Below are 22,203 nucleotides of genomic sequence, written 5' to 3' on the forward strand. Positions count from 1 at the left end.
ATGGTTCGTGTTTTTGTGAAGAATTTTTGGAAGAAATTTGCGTTGGCTATCGGTAAATACCTATTGAACATTTTAATATAATGGCGTTTTCTAACAATATGTGGCGATACCGAAGTGCAACTGATAATAATATAGTAGTCACGAGTTTGTCTTTAGACGAATAATATAATAGTATGTATTCGTGAGCATAATACGTATGTACAGCTACGACCGTGGTCTAGCCGTGATTTAAGCAATGCTCTCGTATACGGGGTGTTTCAAATGCTGTGCGCCGAAACCATGGACTAGGCTTTTGTCGCACGGAGTTTTAAAGACCTCGTGTGACAATTAATGCACCTTCGAAATTGTATCCGTCATGACGTGTCAACGCGTGGTCATTGATGTCAGCAAAAAAACGCTAGACCCGGGGTCTTGTCGCTGTATGACCGTAACAAGAGGCGGTCTGCTCGCGAATAGATTTTATCACAATATCACGAATATAATATTATCTATAGACAAGACCGCGGGTTCGTGTCCTCGTCGTGAATTAAAGGGATGTCAGGGTAACACGTATGTTTTCTCTCGCTGACCCATGCGCAACACAGAAAATTTACGTTCACTAGAAGCAACCCCGTGTATTGTTACTTATAATATTGGATTGACTTCACTTATTATCATACTCTTAGCTAAGAACATTACCCGTGTCCCTGCGTTGGCTTTTCAGCGGTGTTGTAATTCTTATACAATTTAAACGATCATAACTCACATAGTATATAAACTAAAATATCATAAAATAGCCAACGCCATATGGACACAACTGTTGTTCTTAACTTAGAATTTGGCAACAGGTGAATTCACTATAATATTAAATGTAATAAAACAGAGATCGTTCTGCTTAACGTAAAATATTTGGTATGTTGCGTGTGGATCAGAGAGAGAGAAAACCAATAGTGTTCTGACATAGTGACATCTTCATAATGATATGGTTTAATGATGGGGTGTTTTAAATTTCGCGTGACCGAGACCGTGTAGTATTGTCTCCGTTGTAATATTATGTAAAACTTAATACGTCTCTTTGTTTTTCAGGGGACAAACGTGTTTGGAGTATCATTGTCTTCATGGTTATAAGTGTGATAGTCGTTCTGGAATATAATAAAATAAGTGAGTTTTCCCAACCGTTCTAAGGAGACAAACCCTCCCGGACAGTATACAATATTGTTACGAACGTTTCCTGACTGTTTTTGATACATATTTGATTATACTGCTGCAGTCAATCTAAATTTCTTCTCGTTTAGGTATACCCATTTCTCGTTATCTGCAGAACGTTCCAAATACGAGTGGACTATCTTATATGTATTAATTATTATACACTGCATAATTCCCCGGGAAAATTCGGTAACCACTAACCAACGAGTTAGTTATTAGGAATTAGGTGAACTAGGCTCATTAATTATTTGGCCTCCCGTTTAATCAGATGTTTGAGACCTCCTCGCGAATCATATTGTTATCGTTATTATTATAACTTAATACCGTATGGCGTTTAATAATAAAATAAAAAATTAGACCACCAGAGACGACTCGGATATTGCAAAGAGATAGACAGTTTTAAGTGTGAGAACGGCGGAATCAGAATGTACAGCAAGGAAAATGGATTATCGTGCTGGTGCACTTCAGACTACGTTGGCGAACACTGCCGTGAGTTCTATAGCGCGATGGTTTATTAAATTATATATTATTACTATTAATTCAGGTAGGTTTGTTATATCGCAACATTTTTGTCGATACTTTAACTGGGTATCGAATAGAAAACTAATAAATATCGTTACCTACAAAATATTGAAACAAAGTATCGTTATTTACTCATACTGATAAAAAAAATATAGTAAATTTAAATATTAAATTCTGTAGCCTGTTAGGATGGAAAAAATTACACTCGAAAACATACACAACGAAAAACCAATCATAAAATACGTAAAAATGCGATAAGAATTTAACAAATTATTTATTTAATATATTATACGCATATAAAAATAAAGGAATAAATAAAATGTACAGTTAATTTATTACTTTAGCAATTACATTTGATAAACTATGAAAGCCCCATTAATTTTTTGTTAAATCTGCTAAAATATCGAGTATTTTTTCTAGCCTAGAACTAGAATTCGTGACTGAGTTAGGTGGCGTAACTATAAAATTAATATTAGACCGTGTACCAATTTGTATTAAATTTAAGATGAATTTGGCGATGTATAGATAATTTTACTAATATGATAATATAATGCTCAATAGTGTAAACCTTATATTTGTCATGACATTTTTTTCCAACCTCAGAGATACCCGAGTCGTTTATGTCACGTATAATATCACTGTTTCGCCTTGGAAACTCGGAAGTCAGTAGAGGCAGGCCGACGATGTGGTGGAGCATTTTTCCGTTCACTTCGGGATTCCAGCTGAAAACCATTTACAATTGTAAGTTAAAGTTACAATATAATAAATTAAGTTTATTTTCAGCTAATGAAATATATAGACAGTAAAACATTCCTTAATGAACACCACCCCACCCCTCCTAAATAGCTCAGTTTTTTTTGGAACAAACTACAAACTTTCTATAAGTGGACAACAAATTTTCAGGGGTTTCACTGTATTTATATAATATTATATTATTATATATACTAAGTGGGTGCCCTTTAAATTATTTAAATTATATTAATTAATATAGTATGATATTATATTTTAACAACATAAATTAAAAACAAATTCCTACAGGAACTCGATATAATTTTTAAATATTATGTATTATGATTAGGGACATTTTTTAATGTTTATATAGATGTCAGCAGTTGTATAAATAATAAATAATACTAAGCGTATTTTAATAGCATGATATAATATATATATTATATATTTTTTTGATTAGTCCATCAAAGTGCTGTGGAAAGATTAGAAAACGTGTTCGCTGGTGCCAACAACGGTGGATACGGTCCCAGAATATTGCCTCCAGCATGTCCACTGGAATGCTGTGCGAACGACAGTAAATATTTATGCCTCACTACTATACATATAATCATTATTTTATTATAATAATATAAAATAAAATACATATTCACATAAACGAGGTAAAACTGCGTATTGTCTGTTATCGACGAAATATATCGTCATATTCTAACATGCAGTTATTAACACTGGGTTAAAAGGGAATTCAGAAAATTAATTTTTTCAGAAACTTTACCGCCGCTGGAAACACTTTACAGCAAAATCCTCAAACAGAAACCCGGTCAGTTCATACCGGGTCGGAAGAATAGAAATTTACTGTTGGACGCGTTCTACCAATATTTCGTTTTGCAATTTTCCGACGCAAATTCGAACTTGACGGTTAGTAGCTAATATCTATAAATTACAATAATACATTATGACACGAGAGCGTTTAAAGCGATCAGACGTACTTACCACTAAAAAACTTACATTGAATATTAATAATATTGTATTGTCCGCACTTCATATTATAGGTAACGGGTTCCCAACTGTACGGCAGTGACGCTGCGCCGGAGAGGTCGATGAGATCGTTTTCCGGCGCTAAGCTCAAGACAAGGGAAATTAATTACAAACATTTTGTGACGAACCATGCGTTCGCACCATACTTAGATGTATACATAAAGGCGTTGACAAAAGGCATTTCGATCGACAGGTCGTGGGTGAGAAAGACTTTTTTTTACATAAAACAAAACTGTTGGATAAAAGTTTAATTTTTACTTTTCTCAATGACAACATAATATACATATAGGTACGTTTTAAATTATAATACCGAAACTGAACTATTTCTTCACTTATTACCTATGAGTATATTTTAATGTTTATTTAATGGACGAATTGCAAGTGTAGATACCTACCCCGTAAAATATCAGTTTACCACAATATTGCCAATCCGATAATTTAACTATTAATACTTTAAACAAATTAACTGTACGACGTACGTCTGTAGGTACTCGTTCGAAATTTAATTTTAATACATCAAAATGCCCGGTAAAAATATTTTTTGTATGCCGTCGTTTATGAAAGTAAATAAATTTTAAAAAGTAACGATAAAAAATACTATTTCTCCAAAAACTTTGTATTTTGCAATCATTTCAATTAATGACATCATGGATGATTTGTAAAATAGCCCAGTAGAATGATCGCCCGGCAATTCACACGGATCGAGACGTTGAGCACCGGCACAATGCTTCACGTACTGTCGATCCTCTGGGTACGTGAACACAACCGAGTGTGCGACCAGTTGTCACAGAAGTGGCCGTTGTGGACACACAAAGAACTGTATAATAAGGCCAGGAAGATTATAATCGGTCAAATGATGAATATAATGATGACTGAAATTCTAAATGTGGAACTCAGACCGGAAGTGTACCACCATCGAATGGAAAACATCCGTTGTTCCGGCAAGCCTATTGAACTGTATTTGACGATGGCTGTTTCAAATTTGCCGGAAAAATTACAATACAGCTCATCGAATTTGACGCCCTATAGTAACACCAGGTCAGTCTGAGACTTTTTATGGATACACCAATAATAACTTAAGAAACGTCCACGTTAGATTTTGGCCCTTACGAATATTATATTTGTGATCAGTGATTTACAGAGCAGCCCGAACAGGGTGCATGTATAGCCATATTATAATATGGTATATAATATAGTGTATAAAAAACTATATTTGCAGGTTCCAACACGGTAGTTAATGATTTAAGCTAAGGACTTCGGGGCCGATGCGTTTTTAGTATACAAAAACATATGTCTTACGGGCAATACTCATCCGTCCTGTTAATTAGAAGGATTTCGTTAATTATGTGTTTATTATTTAAAATAAGAGAACATTCTGGAATGTTCAAAACTTCTCGATCAAAACCCAATTTTCAAAGCTATAATATTATAGAAGCTAAAATAAGCATTTGAATAATGCACAATATTTGTTGTTTTTCAAACGTGTTTGTCCAGCACTGTTTAAAGTAAAATGAAAATTCGGGCTTTGATCCCAGATAAAATTATCTTTCAGATAAATAACAAATTATCAAATTTCGACGTATAAATAATGCGTGAAATTTTTTCGCCTGAAGTAATTTAGCAACTAAAATATAGATATAATTTTTGATTTTTATTGAATTGCGAATAAATGGAAAAACCAGCACTTACATCCTTAAGACGCATTTAATTTAACAATGACAAGCATATTATAGACGCTCTCCATCGGCCAAACTTGAGATCCTACGCAATCTTACATAGCATTCGTGGATACTGTACGTCTGTTGTACCTGCATAATATAACCACATCGTTCAACTAATGATACATATAATATGTTTTTTTAAAGAATACGTTATGATTTATGAAAATATAATACGTTTCAAACTATGATATTATTATAAATTATAATCATCAACTAGTAGGTACCCGTTTTATATAACTCTAGAATCTAGATGGTGACCAGAAATTATAGAGGTACGCTAGGGAAGTGAAACTAAACATGCGGAAAACTGTTCTAGTCCCCGGAAGACTATAGTTTCAGAAATATAAACGGTTTCAACGATATTCACATATTATTATATTATTATACGTGTATACGATTCGTTTTTACTATACTTTTAGTCGAGTTTCTGAAGCTGATTTAAAAGACTCCCTGCAATTAATGATGAGTTCAAAGATGCGTATTGTCAAGGCCCACGATGACGGCCCCTTGACGGAACGGCTTACCAAGACACTTATGACACTCTCGAGAGAACAATGTTTACAGAGTTTCAATAACTACAGAAGACGGTTAGGGCTGCCCGCTTACAACAGCTTTTTCGATCTGACCGGAAACGTCGAAACCGCAACTGAATTGGAAAAATTGTATAGTACCGTGGAGAAGGTGGAGTTGTTAACCGGCGTGTTGACGGAAAAATCCAGTTCCGGAGTTCTACCCACGGCCAAAGTCTTGTCTAACAGTTTTATCATTAACGCAATATTGACAAATAGTCTTACCACCAAACAATCGTGGACACCGGACACGTTCGGTGGAGTCGAATTTTTTAAGTTGGTGAAGTCAACCAGTTTAGAGTCGTTGGTGTGTCGAAACGTGGACAATTGCGACGAGTTAAAAAATCATCGTTACGCGAAATAAGTACATTTCTAATATAATATCATTACTGTAAGACTGATTAAAATATTAGTCTTCATATTTCTGGCGCGCCGTCATCAAGCCAAACATAATTTTTTTTTTAATTTAACCGTATTCGCTAATGTGTACGTTAGTATTATTCCATCATTATTATAACCCATATTATTCATTTATTTACAATGTTCAATTAAGGTTATAATGCTTGTTTTTGCAAACCTCCTTAAGCTATTGCTTATTTGTTTGAAGCGTTCTTCTTATTTTTAGGTCCATAAAAGACTAAATTATTATAAAATAGTTGTTTCTTTTTATTGTATTTATATTCATTTGCCTTGTGTTTTACCATTATATTTTTCTAGACAAATTTGCGTTCAAAGCAAAGAGTTTTTCTTCTTGTTTTCTTCTTATTATTTGAATAAAATTGGCGCAAATCAAAACGCTTTAATATTTTTTTATTTCAATTGTGTAAAAGTCACCACTTCTCTTTATTAAATTGCAGTTGCAATTCACCAACTTAATTAATTAATATCATGCACAAGCGCTAAGTTTATTTATTATAAAATATTTTATTTTGATTTTATTGTGATGTTAAATTATTTTGGCTTTATAACACTATCTTGTCAACTTGTATACTTGTATTAAGATAAACAGGTAGCAACTGGAAAGTCAACGAATCAACATATTGTGAGTAACTATAAAATTATAATTCATTTGTTGTTATATTGTTAAACGAGCTCAAACAATTTCATTGGGTTTTACTTGATAATTATTTTGTATATTATAGTAGGTTTTAGTAATATTTTGGCTCTAATAATTATTTATTTGGATTGAACCATTTTTATCCATGTAACCTTTGTTAGCATTAATATTTAATGGAAATTTATAGTTTAATTTTTTTTACTTGATGGACATTTGTTCTTTATATTATTATTTTATTATAGATACTCAGGAAATTGTCCTAACCTTCTGAAATAAATATAAAATAATAGGGTGTATTTTCAAACATTTGCTAATCAAATATTGAAATTGGTGAGTGTTTTAACAAACTTGATATACCGGAAAGTATATTTTAAGGATTTTATGATAGAATAAATAAATTATATACCTTTATTTAAGTAAAAATTATAATTAAATTCCACAGAGGTAATACAATTTATATTTAATTGAATATTATTTTATTTAAAGCTGAGATTAGATACACTACTAAAATTGTTTTATTAATTTACTAAAAAATGTATAATTATATACGGTCTAAAAATTTTAAACAATAGGTATATTTTGGGCGTATTAGAAATAGAGGAAACAAGTTTTATTTAACAATTTATGATGAGTTTAACCTCTTTAACTGAGGAAAAATTGAGGGGTTTTTAAACTAAATAAACATAATGGAAATTATATATAATGGATTTTTAGTACCTCAATTAAAATTAATATTTAAATAAAATTAAAAATTAAAATTTGGTATAAAGCAATATAATTAAATTTATTTTATTTAAAGCTCAGCTTTGATATTTTACCATAAATTGTTCAAATTTGTTTACTAAAAAATGTATTGTAATAATCTAATAATTAAAAAAATAGCTGTATAATATTTCTCTTATAAGAGAAAACGGTTTTATAATTGAAAATTTGGGATTAATTTGCGAAATATTTCTTACAAAAGATAATGTGTAGACATATAATTTCTAGTTAACTACTCAAGTAATTGTCCTAACATTCTGAAATTTGGCTTCAAATGATAACATGTTGTCGAAAATTTGTCAAACAAATATTGAAATTGGTGAGTGTTTTAAAAATACCGGAAAGTATATTTTAAAGGATTTTATGATAGAATAATATAAAAAAAATACCTTTATTTAAATAAATATTATAATTAAATTCCACAGTTTTAATAAAATTCATACTTAAATGAATACTAGTTTACCTGAGATTAGATATGCTACTAAAATTGTTCTATTCAATTTACTTAAAAATGTATATATACTTAAAAATCTAGGATTAGTTTAACCTATTTAATTGAGGAAATATTGGTGGGTGTTTTAACAAACCTAACACACCAAAAAGTATATTTTAAGGATTTTATGATAGAACAAATAAATGAAATATCTTTATTTAAGTAAAAATTATAATACATTTCCACAGAGGTAATAAAATTCATACTTAAATGGATATTATTTTATTTAAAGTAAAGATTTAATATTTTACTAAAAATTGTTCAATTTGGTTTACTTAAAATGTACAATATTTCTCTTATAAGAAAAAAGGGTTTTATAATGGCAAATTTCGGTTTAATTCGCGAAATATTTCTTCCAAAAGTTAATGTGTAGAAATATATTTTCTAGTTAACTACTCAATTAATTGTCCTAACATTCTGAAATTTGGCTTTCAATGATAGTGTGTTTTCGAAAATATGTTAATCAAATATTGAAATTGGTGAGTGTTTTAACAAACTTAATATACCGGAAAGTATATTTTAAGGATTTTATGATAGAATAAATAAATTATGTACCTTTATTTAAGTTAACATTATAATTAAATTCCACAAAGGTAATAAAATTCATATTTAAATGAATATTATTTTATTTAAAGCTGAGATTAGATACACAACCAAAATTGTTTTATTAATTTACTAAAAAATGTATAATTAGATAAAGTCTTAAAATTTTAAACAATAGGTTTATTTTAGGCGTATTAGAAATAGAGGAAACAAGTTTTATTTAACAATTTATGATTAGTTTAACCTCTTTAACTGAGGTAATATTGTGGGGTTTTTAAACAAAATAAAAATAATGGAAATTATATATAATTGATTTTTAGTACCTATAGGTCAATTAAAAATAAATATTTAAATAAAATATATAATTTAAATTTGGTATAAAGCATAATTATTAAATTTATATTGTTTAAAGCTCAGATTTGATATTTTACTAAAAATTGTTCAATTTGGTGTACTTAAAGTGTACTGCTATAATCAAAAAATTTAAAAAAACTATTATATTTCTCTTATAAGAGAAAAGGGTTTTATAATGGAAAATTTCGGATTAATTTGTGAAATAGTTCTTACAAAAGATAATGTGCAGATATATATTTTCTAGTTAACTACTCAATTCATTATCCTAACATTCTGAAATTTGGCTTCAAATGATAGTGTGTTTTCGAAAATTTGTAAAACAAGTATTGAAATTGGTGGATGTTTAACAAATTTTCGAAAACACTATCATTTAAACACAAATTTCAGAATGTTAGGACAATTACTCGAGTAGATAACTAGAAAATACATGTCTACACATTATCTTTTGTAAGAAATATTTCGCAAATTAATCCCAAATTTTTAATTATAAAACCGTTTTCTCTTATAAGAGAAATATTATACAGCTATTTTTTTAATTTTTAGATCACAACAATACATTTTTTAGTTCACAAATTTGAACAATTTTTAGTAAAATACAAGACCTGAGCTTTAAATAAAATAAATTTAATAATAATGCTTTATACCAAATTTAAATTAAAAATTTTATTTAAATATTTATTTTTAATTTACCTATAGGAACTAAAAATACATTAAATATAATTTCCATTATTTTTATTTCGTTTAAAACCCCACAATATTTTCTTAGTTAAAGAGGTTAAACTAATAATAAATTGTTAAAATAAAATTTGTTTCTTCTATTTTTAATACGCCTAAAATATACATATTGTTTAGAATTTTAAGACTGTATCTAATTATACATTTTTAAGTCAATTGAGTAAAACAAATTTAGTAGCTTATCTGATCTCGGGTAAACTAATATTCATTTAAGTATTAATTTTATTAAAACTGTGGAATTTAATTATAATATTTATTTAATTAAAGGTATTTATTTATTTTATTCTATCAAAAAATCCTTTAAAATATACTTTCCGGTATATGAAGTATGATAAAACACACCAATTTCAAAATTTGATTAACATATTTTCGAAAAAAAACTTTCATTTGAAACCAAATTTCAGAATTCTAGGATAATTAATTGAGTAGTTAACTAGAAAATATAAATCTGCACATTATCTTTCGTAAGAACTATTTCGCAAATTAATCCGAATTTTTCCATTATAAAACCCTTTTCTCTTATAAAAAAAACATAATACAGTTTTTTTTTTAATTTATTGATTAAAGTAATACACATTAAGTAAACCAAATTGAAAAATTTTTAGTAAAATAACAAATCATAACTTTAAATAAAATAATATCCATTTATGTATGAATTGTATTACCTCTGTGGAAATTTATTATAATTTTTAATTAAATAAAGATATTTAATTAATTTATCCTATCATAAAATCCTTAAAATATACTTTCCGGTGTATTAAATTTGTTAAAACACCCACAAATATTTCCTAAATTAAAGAGGTTAAACTAATCCTAATTTTTTAAATATATATACATTTTTAGATTCTCTTAGATAATAAATATATATACATTTTTAAGTCAATTGAATAAAACAATTTTAGTAGCGTATCTGAGCTCAGTTAAACTAATATTCATTTAAGTATGCATTTTATTAAAACTGTGGAATTTAAGTATAATATTTATTTAAATAAAGGTATTATTTTATTTTAATCTATCATAAAATCCTTTAAAATATACTTTCCGGTATATTAAGTTTGTAACTAAAATGTAACTTAGTTAAAACAATGATTCTCCTTACCAAATTTGAATTATACATTTTATTTAAACATATAAATATATACATTTTTAAGTCAATTGAGTAAAACAATTTTAGTAGCTTATCTGATCTCAGTTAAACTAATATTCATTTAAGTATGCATTTTATTAAAACTGTGGAATTTAAGTATAATATTTATTTAAATAAAGGTATTTTTTTATTTTAATATATCATAAAATCCTTTAAAATATACTTTCCGGTATATTAAGTTTGTAACTAAAATGTAACTTAGTTTAAACGAGGATTCTCCTTACCAAATTTGAATGATACTTTTTATTAATAATTGATTTTTAATTTATCCAATACTTTCCAGTAATTTAGTTTGTAAGGAACCCCCACAATAAATACTCAATTTATATAGGCTAAACTAATCCTAAATAGTTAAATAAATCTCGTTTCTTCTATTTCATATACGCCTAAAATATACGTATTATTTTAAACTCTTAGATAATAAATAAATATATACATTTTTAAGTCAATTGAGTAAAACAATTTTAGTAGCTTATCTGATCTCGGGTAAACTAATATTCATTTAAGTATGAATTTTATTAAAACTGTGGAATTTAATTATAATATTTATTTAATTAAAGGTATTTATTTATTTTATTCTATCAAAAAATCCTTTAAAATATACTTTCCGGTATATTAAATTTGTAACTAAAATGTAACTTAGTTTAAAGAATGATTCTCCTTACCGAATTTGAATTATACATTTTGCTTAAATATTGATTTTTAATTTATCCAATACTTTTCAGTAATTTAGTTTGTTAAGAAACCCCACAATATTTACTCAATTTATAAAGGTTAAACTAATCCTAAATAGTAAAATAAATCTCGTTTCTTCTATTTCATATACGCCTAAAATATACGTATTATTTTAAACTCTTAGATAATAAATATATATATACATTTTTAAGTAAATTAAATAAAGCAATTTTAGTATTGTATCTAATCTCAGGTAAACTAATATTCATTTAAGTATGAATTTTATTAAAACTGTGGAATTTAATTATATTAATATTTATTCAAATAAAGGTATTATTTTATTTTAATCTATCATAAAATCCTTTAAAATATACTTTCCGGTATATTAAGTTTGTAACTAAAATGTAACTTAGTTTAAACAATGATTCTCCTTACCGAATTTGAATTATACATTTTACTTAAATATCGATTTTTAATTTATCCAATACTTTCCAGTAATTTAGTTTGTTAAGAAACCCCACGATATTTACTCAATTTATATAGGCTAAACTAATCCTAAATAGTTAAATAAATCTCGTTTCTTCTATTTCATATACGCCTAAAATATACGTATTATTTTAAACTCTTAGATAATAAATAAATATATATATATATAAATAAATCTCGTTTCTTCTATTTCATATACGCCTAAAATATACGTATTATTTTAAACTCTTAGATAATAAATAAATATATACATTTTTAAGTCAATTGAGTAAAACAATTTTAGTAGCTTATCTGATCTCGGGTAAACTAATATTCATTTAAGTATGAATTTTATTAAAACTGTGGAATTTAATTATAATATTTATTCAAATAAAGGTATTTTTTTATTTTATTCTATCATATAATCCTTTAAAATTTTTTTCCGATATATTAAGTTTGTAACTAAAATGTAACTTAGTTAAAACAATGATTCTCCTTACCAAATTTGAATTATACATTTTATTTAAACATATAAATATATACATTTTTAAGTCAATTGAGTAAAACAATTTTAGTAGATTATCTGATCTCAGTTAAACTAATATTCATTTAAGTATGCATTTTATTAAAACTGTGGAATTTAAGTATAATATTTATTTAAATAAAGGTATTTTTTTATTTTAATATATCATAAAATCCTTTAAAATATACTTTCCGGTATATTAAGTTTGTAACTAAAATGTAACTTAGTTTAAACGAGGATTCTCCTTACCAAATTTGAATGATACTTTTTATTAATAATTGATTTTTAATTTATCCAATACTTTCCAGTAATTTAGTTTGTAAGGAACCCCCACAATAAATACTCAATTTATATAGGCTAAACTAATCCTAAATAGTTAAATAAATCTCGTTTCTTCTATTTCATATACGCCTAAAATATACGTATTATTTTAAACTCTTAGATAATAAATAAATATATACATTTTTAAGTCAATTGAGTAAAACAATTTTAGTAGCTTATCTGATCTCGGGTAAACTAATATTCATTTAAGTATGAATTTTATTAAAACTGTGGAATTTAATTATAATATTTATTTAATTAAAGGTATTTATTTATTTTATTCTATCAAAAAATCCTTTAAAATATACTTTCCGGTATATTAAATTTGTAACTAAAATGTAACTTAGTTTAAAGAATGATTCTCCTTACCGAATTTGAATTATACATTTTGCTTAAATATTGATTTTTAATTTATCCAATACTTTTCAGTAATTTAGTTTGTTAAGAAACCCCACAATATTTACTCAATTTATAAAGGTTAAACTAATCCTAAATAGTAAAATAAATCTCGTTTCTTCTATTTCATATACGCCTAAAATATACGTATTATTTTAAACTCTTAGATAATAAATATATATATACATTTTTAAGTAAATTAAATAAAGCAATTTTAGTATTGTATCTAATCTCAGGTAAACTAATATTCATTTAAGTATGAATTTTATTAAAACTGTGGAATTTAATTATATTAATATTTATTCAAATAAAGGTATTATTTTATTTTAATCTATCATAAAATCCTTTAAAATATACTTTCCGGTATATTAAGTTTGTAACTAAAATGTAACTTAGTTTAAACAATGATTCTCCTTACCGAATTTGAATTATACATTTTACTTAAATATCGATTTTTAATTTATCCAATACTTTCCAGTAATTTAGTTTGTTAAGAAACCCCACGATATTTACTCAATTTATATAGGCTAAACTAATCCTAAATAGTTAAATAAATCTCGTTTCTTCTATTTCATATACGCCTAAAATATACGTATTATTTTAAACTCTTAGATAATAAATAAATATATATATATATAAATAAATCTCGTTTCTTCTATTTCATATACGCCTAAAATATACGTATTATTTTAAACTCTTAGATAATAAATAAATATATACATTTTTAAGTCAATTGAGTAAAACAATTTTAGTAGCTTATCTGATCTCGGGTAAACTAATATTCATTTAAGTATGAATTTTATTAAAACTGTGGAATTTAATTATAATATTTATTCAAATAAAGGTATTTTTTTATTTTATTCTATCATATAATCCTTTAAAATTTTTTTCCGATATATTAAGTTTGTAACTAAAATGTAACTTAGTTAAAACAATGATTCTCCTTACCAAATTTGAATTATACATTTTATTTAAACATATAAATATATACATTTTTAAGTCAATTGAGTAAAACAATTTTAGTAGCTTATCTGATCTCAGTTAAACTAATATTCATTTATGTATGCATTTTATTAAAACTGTGGAATTTAAGTATAATATTTATTTAAATAAAGGTATTTTTTTATTTTAATATATCATAAAATCCTTTAAAATATACTTTCCGGTATATTAAGTTTGTAACTAAAATGTAACTTAGTTTAAACGAGGATTCTCCTTACCAAATTTGAATGATACTTTTTATTAATAATTGATTTTTAATTTATCCAATACTTTCCAGTAATTTAGTTTGTAAGGAACCCCCACAATAAATACTCAATTTATATAGGCTAAACTAATCCTAAATAGTTAAATAAATCTCGTTTCTTCTATTTCATATACGCCTAAAATATACGTATTATTTTGAACTCTTAGATAATGAATAAATATATACATTTTTAAGTCAATTGAGTAAAACAATTTTAGTAGCTTATCTGATCTCAGGTAAACTAATATTCATTTAAGTATGAATTGTGTTAAATTTGTGGACTTTAATTATAATATTTATTCAAATAAAGGTATTTATTTATTTTATTCTATCATATAATCCTTTAAAATTTTTTTCCGATATATTAAGTTTGTAACTAAAATGTAACTTAGTTAAAACAATGATTCTCCTTACCAAATTTGAATTATACATTTTACTTAAATATTGATTTTTAATTTATCCAATACTTTCCAGCAATTTAGTTTGTTAAGAAACCCCACAATATTTACTCAATTTATATAGAGTAAACTATTCCTAAATAGTTAAATAAATCTCGTTTCTTCTATTTCATATACGCCTAAAATATACGTATAATTTTAAACTCTTAGATAATAAATATATATATACATTTTTAAGTAAATTAAATAAAGCAATTTTAGTATTGTATCTAATCTCAGGTAAACTAATATTCATTTAAGTATGAATTTTATTAAAACTGTGGGATTCAATTATAATATTTATTCAAATAAAGGTATTTTATTATTTTATTCTATCATAAAATCCTTTAAAATATACTTTCCGTTATATTAAGTTTATAACTAAAATGTAACTTAGTTTAAACAATGATTCTCTTTACCAAATTTGAATTATACATTTTATTTAAACATTGATTTTTAATTATCCAATACTATCCAGTAATTTAGTTTGTTAAAAAACCCCACAATATTTACTCATACTATAGGTTAAACTAATCCTAAATAGTTAAATAAATCTCGTTTCTTCTATTTCATATACGCCTAAAATATACGTATTATTTTGAACTCTTGGATAATGAATATATATATACATTTTTAAGTAAATTGAGTAAAACAATTTTAGTAGCTAATCTGATATCAGGTAAACTAATATTCATTTAAGTATGAATTTGATTAAAACTGTGGAATTTAATTATAATATTTATTCAAATAAAGGTATTTTTTTATTTTATTCTATCATATAATCCTTTAAAATTTTTTTCCGATATATTAAGTTTGTAACTAAAATGTAACTTAGTTAAAACAATGATTCTCCTTACCAAATTTGAATTATACATTTTATTTAAACATTGATTTTTAATTTATCCAATACTTTCCAGTAATTTAGTTTGTTAAAAAACCCCACAAAATTTACTCAATTTATATAGGGTAAACTAATCCTAAATAGTTAAATAAATCTCGTTTCTTCTATTTCATATACGCCTAAAATATACGTATAATTTTAAACTCTTAGATAATAAATATATATATACATTTTTAAGTAAATTAAATAAAACAATTTTAGTATTGTATCTAATCTCAGGTAAACTAATATTCATTTAAGTATGAATTTTATTAAAACTGTGGGATTCAATTATAATATTTATTCAAATAGAGGTATTTTATTATTTTATTCTATCATAAAATCCTTTAAAATATACTTTCCAGTATATTAAGTTTATAACTAAAATGTAACTTAGTTTAAACAATGATTCTCTTTACCAAATTTGAATTATACATTTTATTTAATCATTGATTTTTAATTTATCCAATACTTTCCAGTAATTTAGTTTGTTAAAAAACCCCACAATATTTACTCATACTATAGGTTACACTAATCCTAAATAGTTAAATAAATCTCTTTTCTTCTATTTCATATACGCCTAAAATATACGTATTATTTTGAACTCTTAGATAATGAATAAATATATACATTTTTAAGTCAATCGAGTAAAACAATTTTAGTAGCTTATCTGATCTCAGGTAAACTAATATTCATTTATGTATGAATTGTATTAAATTTGTGGACTTTAATTATAATATTTATTCAAATAAAGGTATTTATTTATTTTATTCTATCATAAAATCCTTTAAAATTTACTTTCCGGTATATTAAATTTGTAACTAAAATGTAACTTAGTTTAAACAATGATTCTCCTTACCGAATTTGAATTATACATTTTACTTAAATATTGATTTTTAATTTATCCAATACTTTCCAGCAATTTAGTTTGTTAAGAAACCCCACAATATTTACTCAATTTATATAGAGTAAACTATTCCTAAATAGTTAAATAAATCTCGTTTCTTCTATTTCATATACGCCTAAAATATACGTATTATTTTAAACTCTTAGATAATTAATATATATATACATTTTTAAGTCAATTGAGTAAAACAATGTTAGTAGCTTATCTGATCTCGGGTAAACTAATATTCATTTAAGTATGAATTTTATTAAAACTGTGGAATTTAAGTATAATATTTATTTAAATAAAGGTATTTTATTATTTTAGTCTATCATAAAATTCTTTAAAATATACTTTCCGGTATATTAAGTTTATAACTAAAATGTAACTTAGTTTAAACAATGATTCTCCTAACCAAATTTGAATTATACTTTTTATTAATAATTGATTTTTAATTTATCCAAAACTTTCCAGTAATTTAGTTTGTTAAAAAACACCACAATATTTACTCAATTTATAAAGGTTAAACTAATCCTAAATAGTAAAATAAATCTCGTTTCTTCTATTTCATATACGCCTAAAATATACGTATTATTTTAAACTCTTAGATAATAAATATATATATACATTTTTAAGTAAATTAAATAAAGCAATTATAGTATTGTATCTAATCTCAGGTAAACTAATATTCATTTAAGTATGAATTTGATTAAAACTGTGGAATTTAATTATAATATTTATTCAAATAAAGGTATTTTTTTATTTTATTCTATCATATAATCCTTTAAAATTTTTTTCCGATATATTAAGTTTGTAACTAAAATGTAACTTAGTTAAAACAATGATTCTCCTTACCAAATTTGAATTATACATTTTATTTAAACATTGATTTTTAATTTATCCAATACTTTCCAGTAATTTAGTTTGTTAAAAAACCCCACAAAATTTACTCAATTTATATAGGGTAAACTAATCCTAAATAGTTAAATAAATCTCGTTTCTTCTATTTCATATACGCCTAAAATATACGTATAATTTTAAACTCTTAGATAATAAATATATATATACATTTTTAAGTAAATTAAATAAAACAATTTTAGTATTGTATCTAATCTCAGGTAAACTAATATTCATTTAAGTATGAATTTTATTAAAACTGTGGGATTCAATTATAATATTTATTCAAATAGAGGTATTTTATTATTTTATTCTATCATAAAATCCTTTAAAATATACTTTCCAGTATATTAAGTTTATAACTAAAATGTAACTTAGTTTAAACAATGATTCTCTTTACCAAATTTGAATTATACATTTTATTTAATCATTGATTTTTAATTTATCCAATACTTTCCAGTAATTTAGTTTGTTAAAAAACCCCACAATATTTACTCATACTATAGGTTACACTAATCCTAAATAGTTAAATAAATCTCTTTTCTTCTATTTCATATACGCCTAAAATATACGTATTATTTTGAACTCTTAGATAATGAATAAATATATACATTTTTAAGTCAATCGAGTAAAACAATTTTAGTAGCTTATCTGATCTCAGGTAAACTAATATTCATTTATGTATGAATTGTATTAAATTTGTGGACTTTAATTATAATATTTATTCAAATAAAGGTATTTATTTATTTTATTCTATCATAAAATCCTTTAAAATTTACTTTCCGGTATATTAAATTTGTAACTAAAATGTAACTTAGTTTAAACAATGATTCTCCTTACCGAATTTGAATTATACATTTTACTTAAATATTGATTTTTAATTTATCCAATACTTTCCAGCAATTTAGTTTGTTAAGAAACCCCACAATATTTACTCAATTTATATAGAGTAAACTATTCCTAAATAGTTAAATAAATCTCGTTTCTTCTATTTCATATACGCCTAAAATATACGTATTATTTTAAACTCTTAGATAATTAATATATATATACATTTTTAAGTAAATTGAGTAAAACAATTTTAGTAGCTAATCTGATCTCAGGTAAACTAATATTCATTTAAGTATGAATTTTATTAAATTTGTGGACTTTAATTATAATATTTATTCAAATAAAGGTATTTTTTTATTTTATTCTATCATAAAATCCTTTAAAATTTATTTTCCGATATATTAAGTTTGTAACTAAAATGTAACTTAGTTTAAACAATGATTCTCCTTACCGAATTTGAATTATACATTTTACTTAAATATCGATTTTTAATTTATCCAATACTTTCCAGTAATTTAGTTTGTTAAGAAACCCCACGATATTTACTCAATTTATATAGGCTAAACTAATCCTAAATAGTTAAATAAATCTCGTTTCTTCTATTTCATATACGCCTAAAATATACGTATTATTTTAAACTCTTAGATAATAAATAAATATATATATATATAAATAAATCTCGTTTCTTCTATTTCATATACGCCTAAAATATACGTATTATTTTAAACTCTTAGATAATAAATAAATATATACATTTTTAAGTCAATTGAGTAAAACAATTTTAGTAGCTTATCTGATCTCGGGTAAACTAATATTCATTTAAGTATGAATTTTATTAAAACTGTGGAATTTAATTATAATATTTATTCAAATAAAGGTATTTTTTTATTTTATTCTATCATATAATCCTTTAAAATTTTTTTCCGATATATTAAGTTTGTAACTAAAATGTAACTTAGTTAAAACAATGATTCTCCTTACCAAATTTGAATTATACATTTTATTTAAACATATAAATATATACATTTTTAAGTCAATTGAGTAAAACAATTTTAGTAGCTTATCTGATCTCAGTTAAACTAATATTCATTTAAGTATGCATTTTATTAAAACTGTGGAATTTAAGTATAATATTTATTTAAATAAAGGTATTTTTTTATTTTAATATATCATAAAATCCTTTAAAATATACTTTCCGGTATATTAAGTTTGTAACTAAAATGTAACTTAGTTTAAACGAGGATTCTCCTTACCAAATTTGAATGATACTTTTTATTAATAATTGATTTTTAATTTATCCAATACTTTCCAGTAATTTAGTTTGTTAAAAAACCCCACAATATTTACTCATACTATAGGTTAAACTAATCCTAAATAGTTAAATAAATCTCGTTTCTTCTATTTCATATACGCCTAAAATATACGTATTATTTTGAACTCTTGGATAATGAATATATATATACATTTTTAAGTAAATTGAGTAAAACAATTTTAGTAGCTAATCTGATATCAGGTAAACTAATATTCATTTAAGTATGAATTTGATTAAAACTGTGGAATTTAATTATAATATTTATTCAAATAAAGGTATTTTTTTATTTTATTCTATCATATAATCCTTTAAAATTTTTTTCCGATATATTAAGTTTGTAACTAAAATGTAACTTAGTTAAAACAATGATTCTCCTTACCAAATTTGAATTATACATTTTATTTAAACATTGATTTTTAATTTATCCAATACTTTCCAGTAATTTAGTTTGTTAAAAAACCCCACAAAATTTACTCAATTTATATAGGGTAAACTAATCCTAAATAGTTAAATAAATCTCGTTTCTTCTATTTCATATACGCCTAAAATATACGTATAATTTTAAACTCTTAGATAATAAATATATATATACATTTTTAAGTAAATTAAATAAAACAATTTTAGTATTGTATCTAATCTCAGGTAAACTAATATTCATTTAAGTATGAATTTTATTAAAACTGTGGGATTCAATTATAATATTTATTCAAATAGAGGTATTTTATTATTTTATTCTATCATAAAATCCTTTAAAATATACTTTCCAGTATATTAAGTTTATAACTAAAATGTAACTTAGTTTAAACAATGATTCTCTTTACCAAATTTGAATTATACATTTTATTTAATCATTGATTTTTAATTTATCCAATACTTTCCAGTAATTTAGTTTGTTAAAAAACCCCACAATATTTACTCATACTATAGGTTACACTAATCCTAAATAGTTAAATAAATCTCTTTTCTTCTATTTCATATACGCCTAAAATATACGTATTATTTTGAACTCTTAGATAATGAATAAATATATACATTTTTAAGTCAATCGAGTAAAACAATTTTAGTAGCTTATCTGATCTCAGGTAAACTAATATTCATTTATGTATGAATTGTATTAAATTTGTGGACTTTAATTATAATATTTATTCAAATAAAGGTATTTATTTATTTTATTCTATCATAAAATCCTTTAAAATTTACTTTCCGGTATATTAAATTTGTAACTAAAATGTAACTTAGTTTAAACAATGATTCTCCTTACCGAATTTGAATTATACATTTTACTTAAATATTGATTTTTAATTTATCCAATACTTTCCAGCAATTTAGTTTGTTAAGAAACCCCACAATATTTACTCAATTTATATAGAGTAAACTATTCCTAAATAGTTAAATAAATCTCGTTTCTTCTATTTCATATACGCCTAAAATATACGTATTATTTTAAACTCTTAGATAATTAATATATATATACATTTTTAAGTCAATTGAGTAAAACAATGTTAGTAGCTTATCTGATCTCGGGTAAACTAATATTCATTTAAGTATGAATTTTATTAAAACTGTGGAATTTAAGTATAATATTTATTTAAATAAAGGTATTTTATTATTTTAGTCTATCATAAAATTCTTTAAAATATACTTTCCGGTATATTAAGTTTATAACTAAAATGTAACTTAGTTTAAACAATGATTCTCCTAACCAAATTTGAATTATACTTTTTATTAATAATTGATTTTTAATTTATCCAAAACTTTCCAGTAATTTAGTTTGTTAAAAAACACCACAATATTTACTCAATTTATAAAGGTTAAACTAATCCTAAATAGTAAAATAAATCTCGTTTCTTCTATTTCATATACGCCTAAAATATACGTATTATTTTAAACTCTTAGATAATAAATATATATATACATTTTTAAGTAAATTAAATAAAGCAATTATAGTATTGTATCTAATCTCAGGTAAACTAATATTCATTTAAGTATGAATTTGATTAAAACTGTGGAATTTAATTATAATATTTATTCAAATAAAGGTATTTTTTTATTTTATTCTATCATATAATCCTTTAAAATTTTTTTCCGATATATTAAGTTTGTAACTAAAATGTAACTTAGTTAAAACAATGATTCTCCTTACCAAATTTGAATTATACATTTTATTTAAACATTGATTTTTAATTTATCCAATACTTTCCAGTAATTTAGTTTGTTAAAAAACCCCACAAAATTTACTCAATTTATATAGGGTAAACTAATCCTAAATAGTTAAATAAATCTCGTTTCTTCTATTTCATATACGCCTAAAATATACGTATAATTTTAAACTCTTAGATAATAAATATATATATACATTTTTAAGTAAATTAAATAAAACAATTTTAGTATTGTATCTAATCTCAGGTAAACTAATATTCATTTAAGTATGAATTTTATTAAAACTGTGGGATTCAATTATAATATTTATTCAAATAGAGGT

General features: G+C 24.1%; 1 protein-coding gene across 1 annotated transcript; it reads left to right on the forward strand.

Annotated features, from left to right (window-relative positions):
- Positions 1-6,125, forward strand: LOC132947555 (prostaglandin G/H synthase 1-like). Its single transcript, XM_061017858.1, has 7 exons — positions 1-52; positions 1,543-1,674; positions 2,897-3,010; positions 3,200-3,351; positions 3,486-3,671; positions 4,139-4,509; positions 5,612-6,125. Exons 1-7 carry the CDS (start codon positions 1-3, stop codon positions 6,123-6,125), a joined length of 1,521 nt encoding a protein of 506 aa, XP_060873841.1.
- The last annotated feature ends 16,078 nt before the right edge of the window (positions 6,126-22,203 follow it).

Source organism: Metopolophium dirhodum, chromosome 6 (genome assembly GCF_019925205.1).
Source record: "Metopolophium dirhodum isolate CAU chromosome 6, ASM1992520v1, whole genome shotgun sequence".
NCBI classification, from domain to species: domain Eukaryota; kingdom Metazoa; phylum Arthropoda; class Insecta; order Hemiptera; family Aphididae; genus Metopolophium; species Metopolophium dirhodum.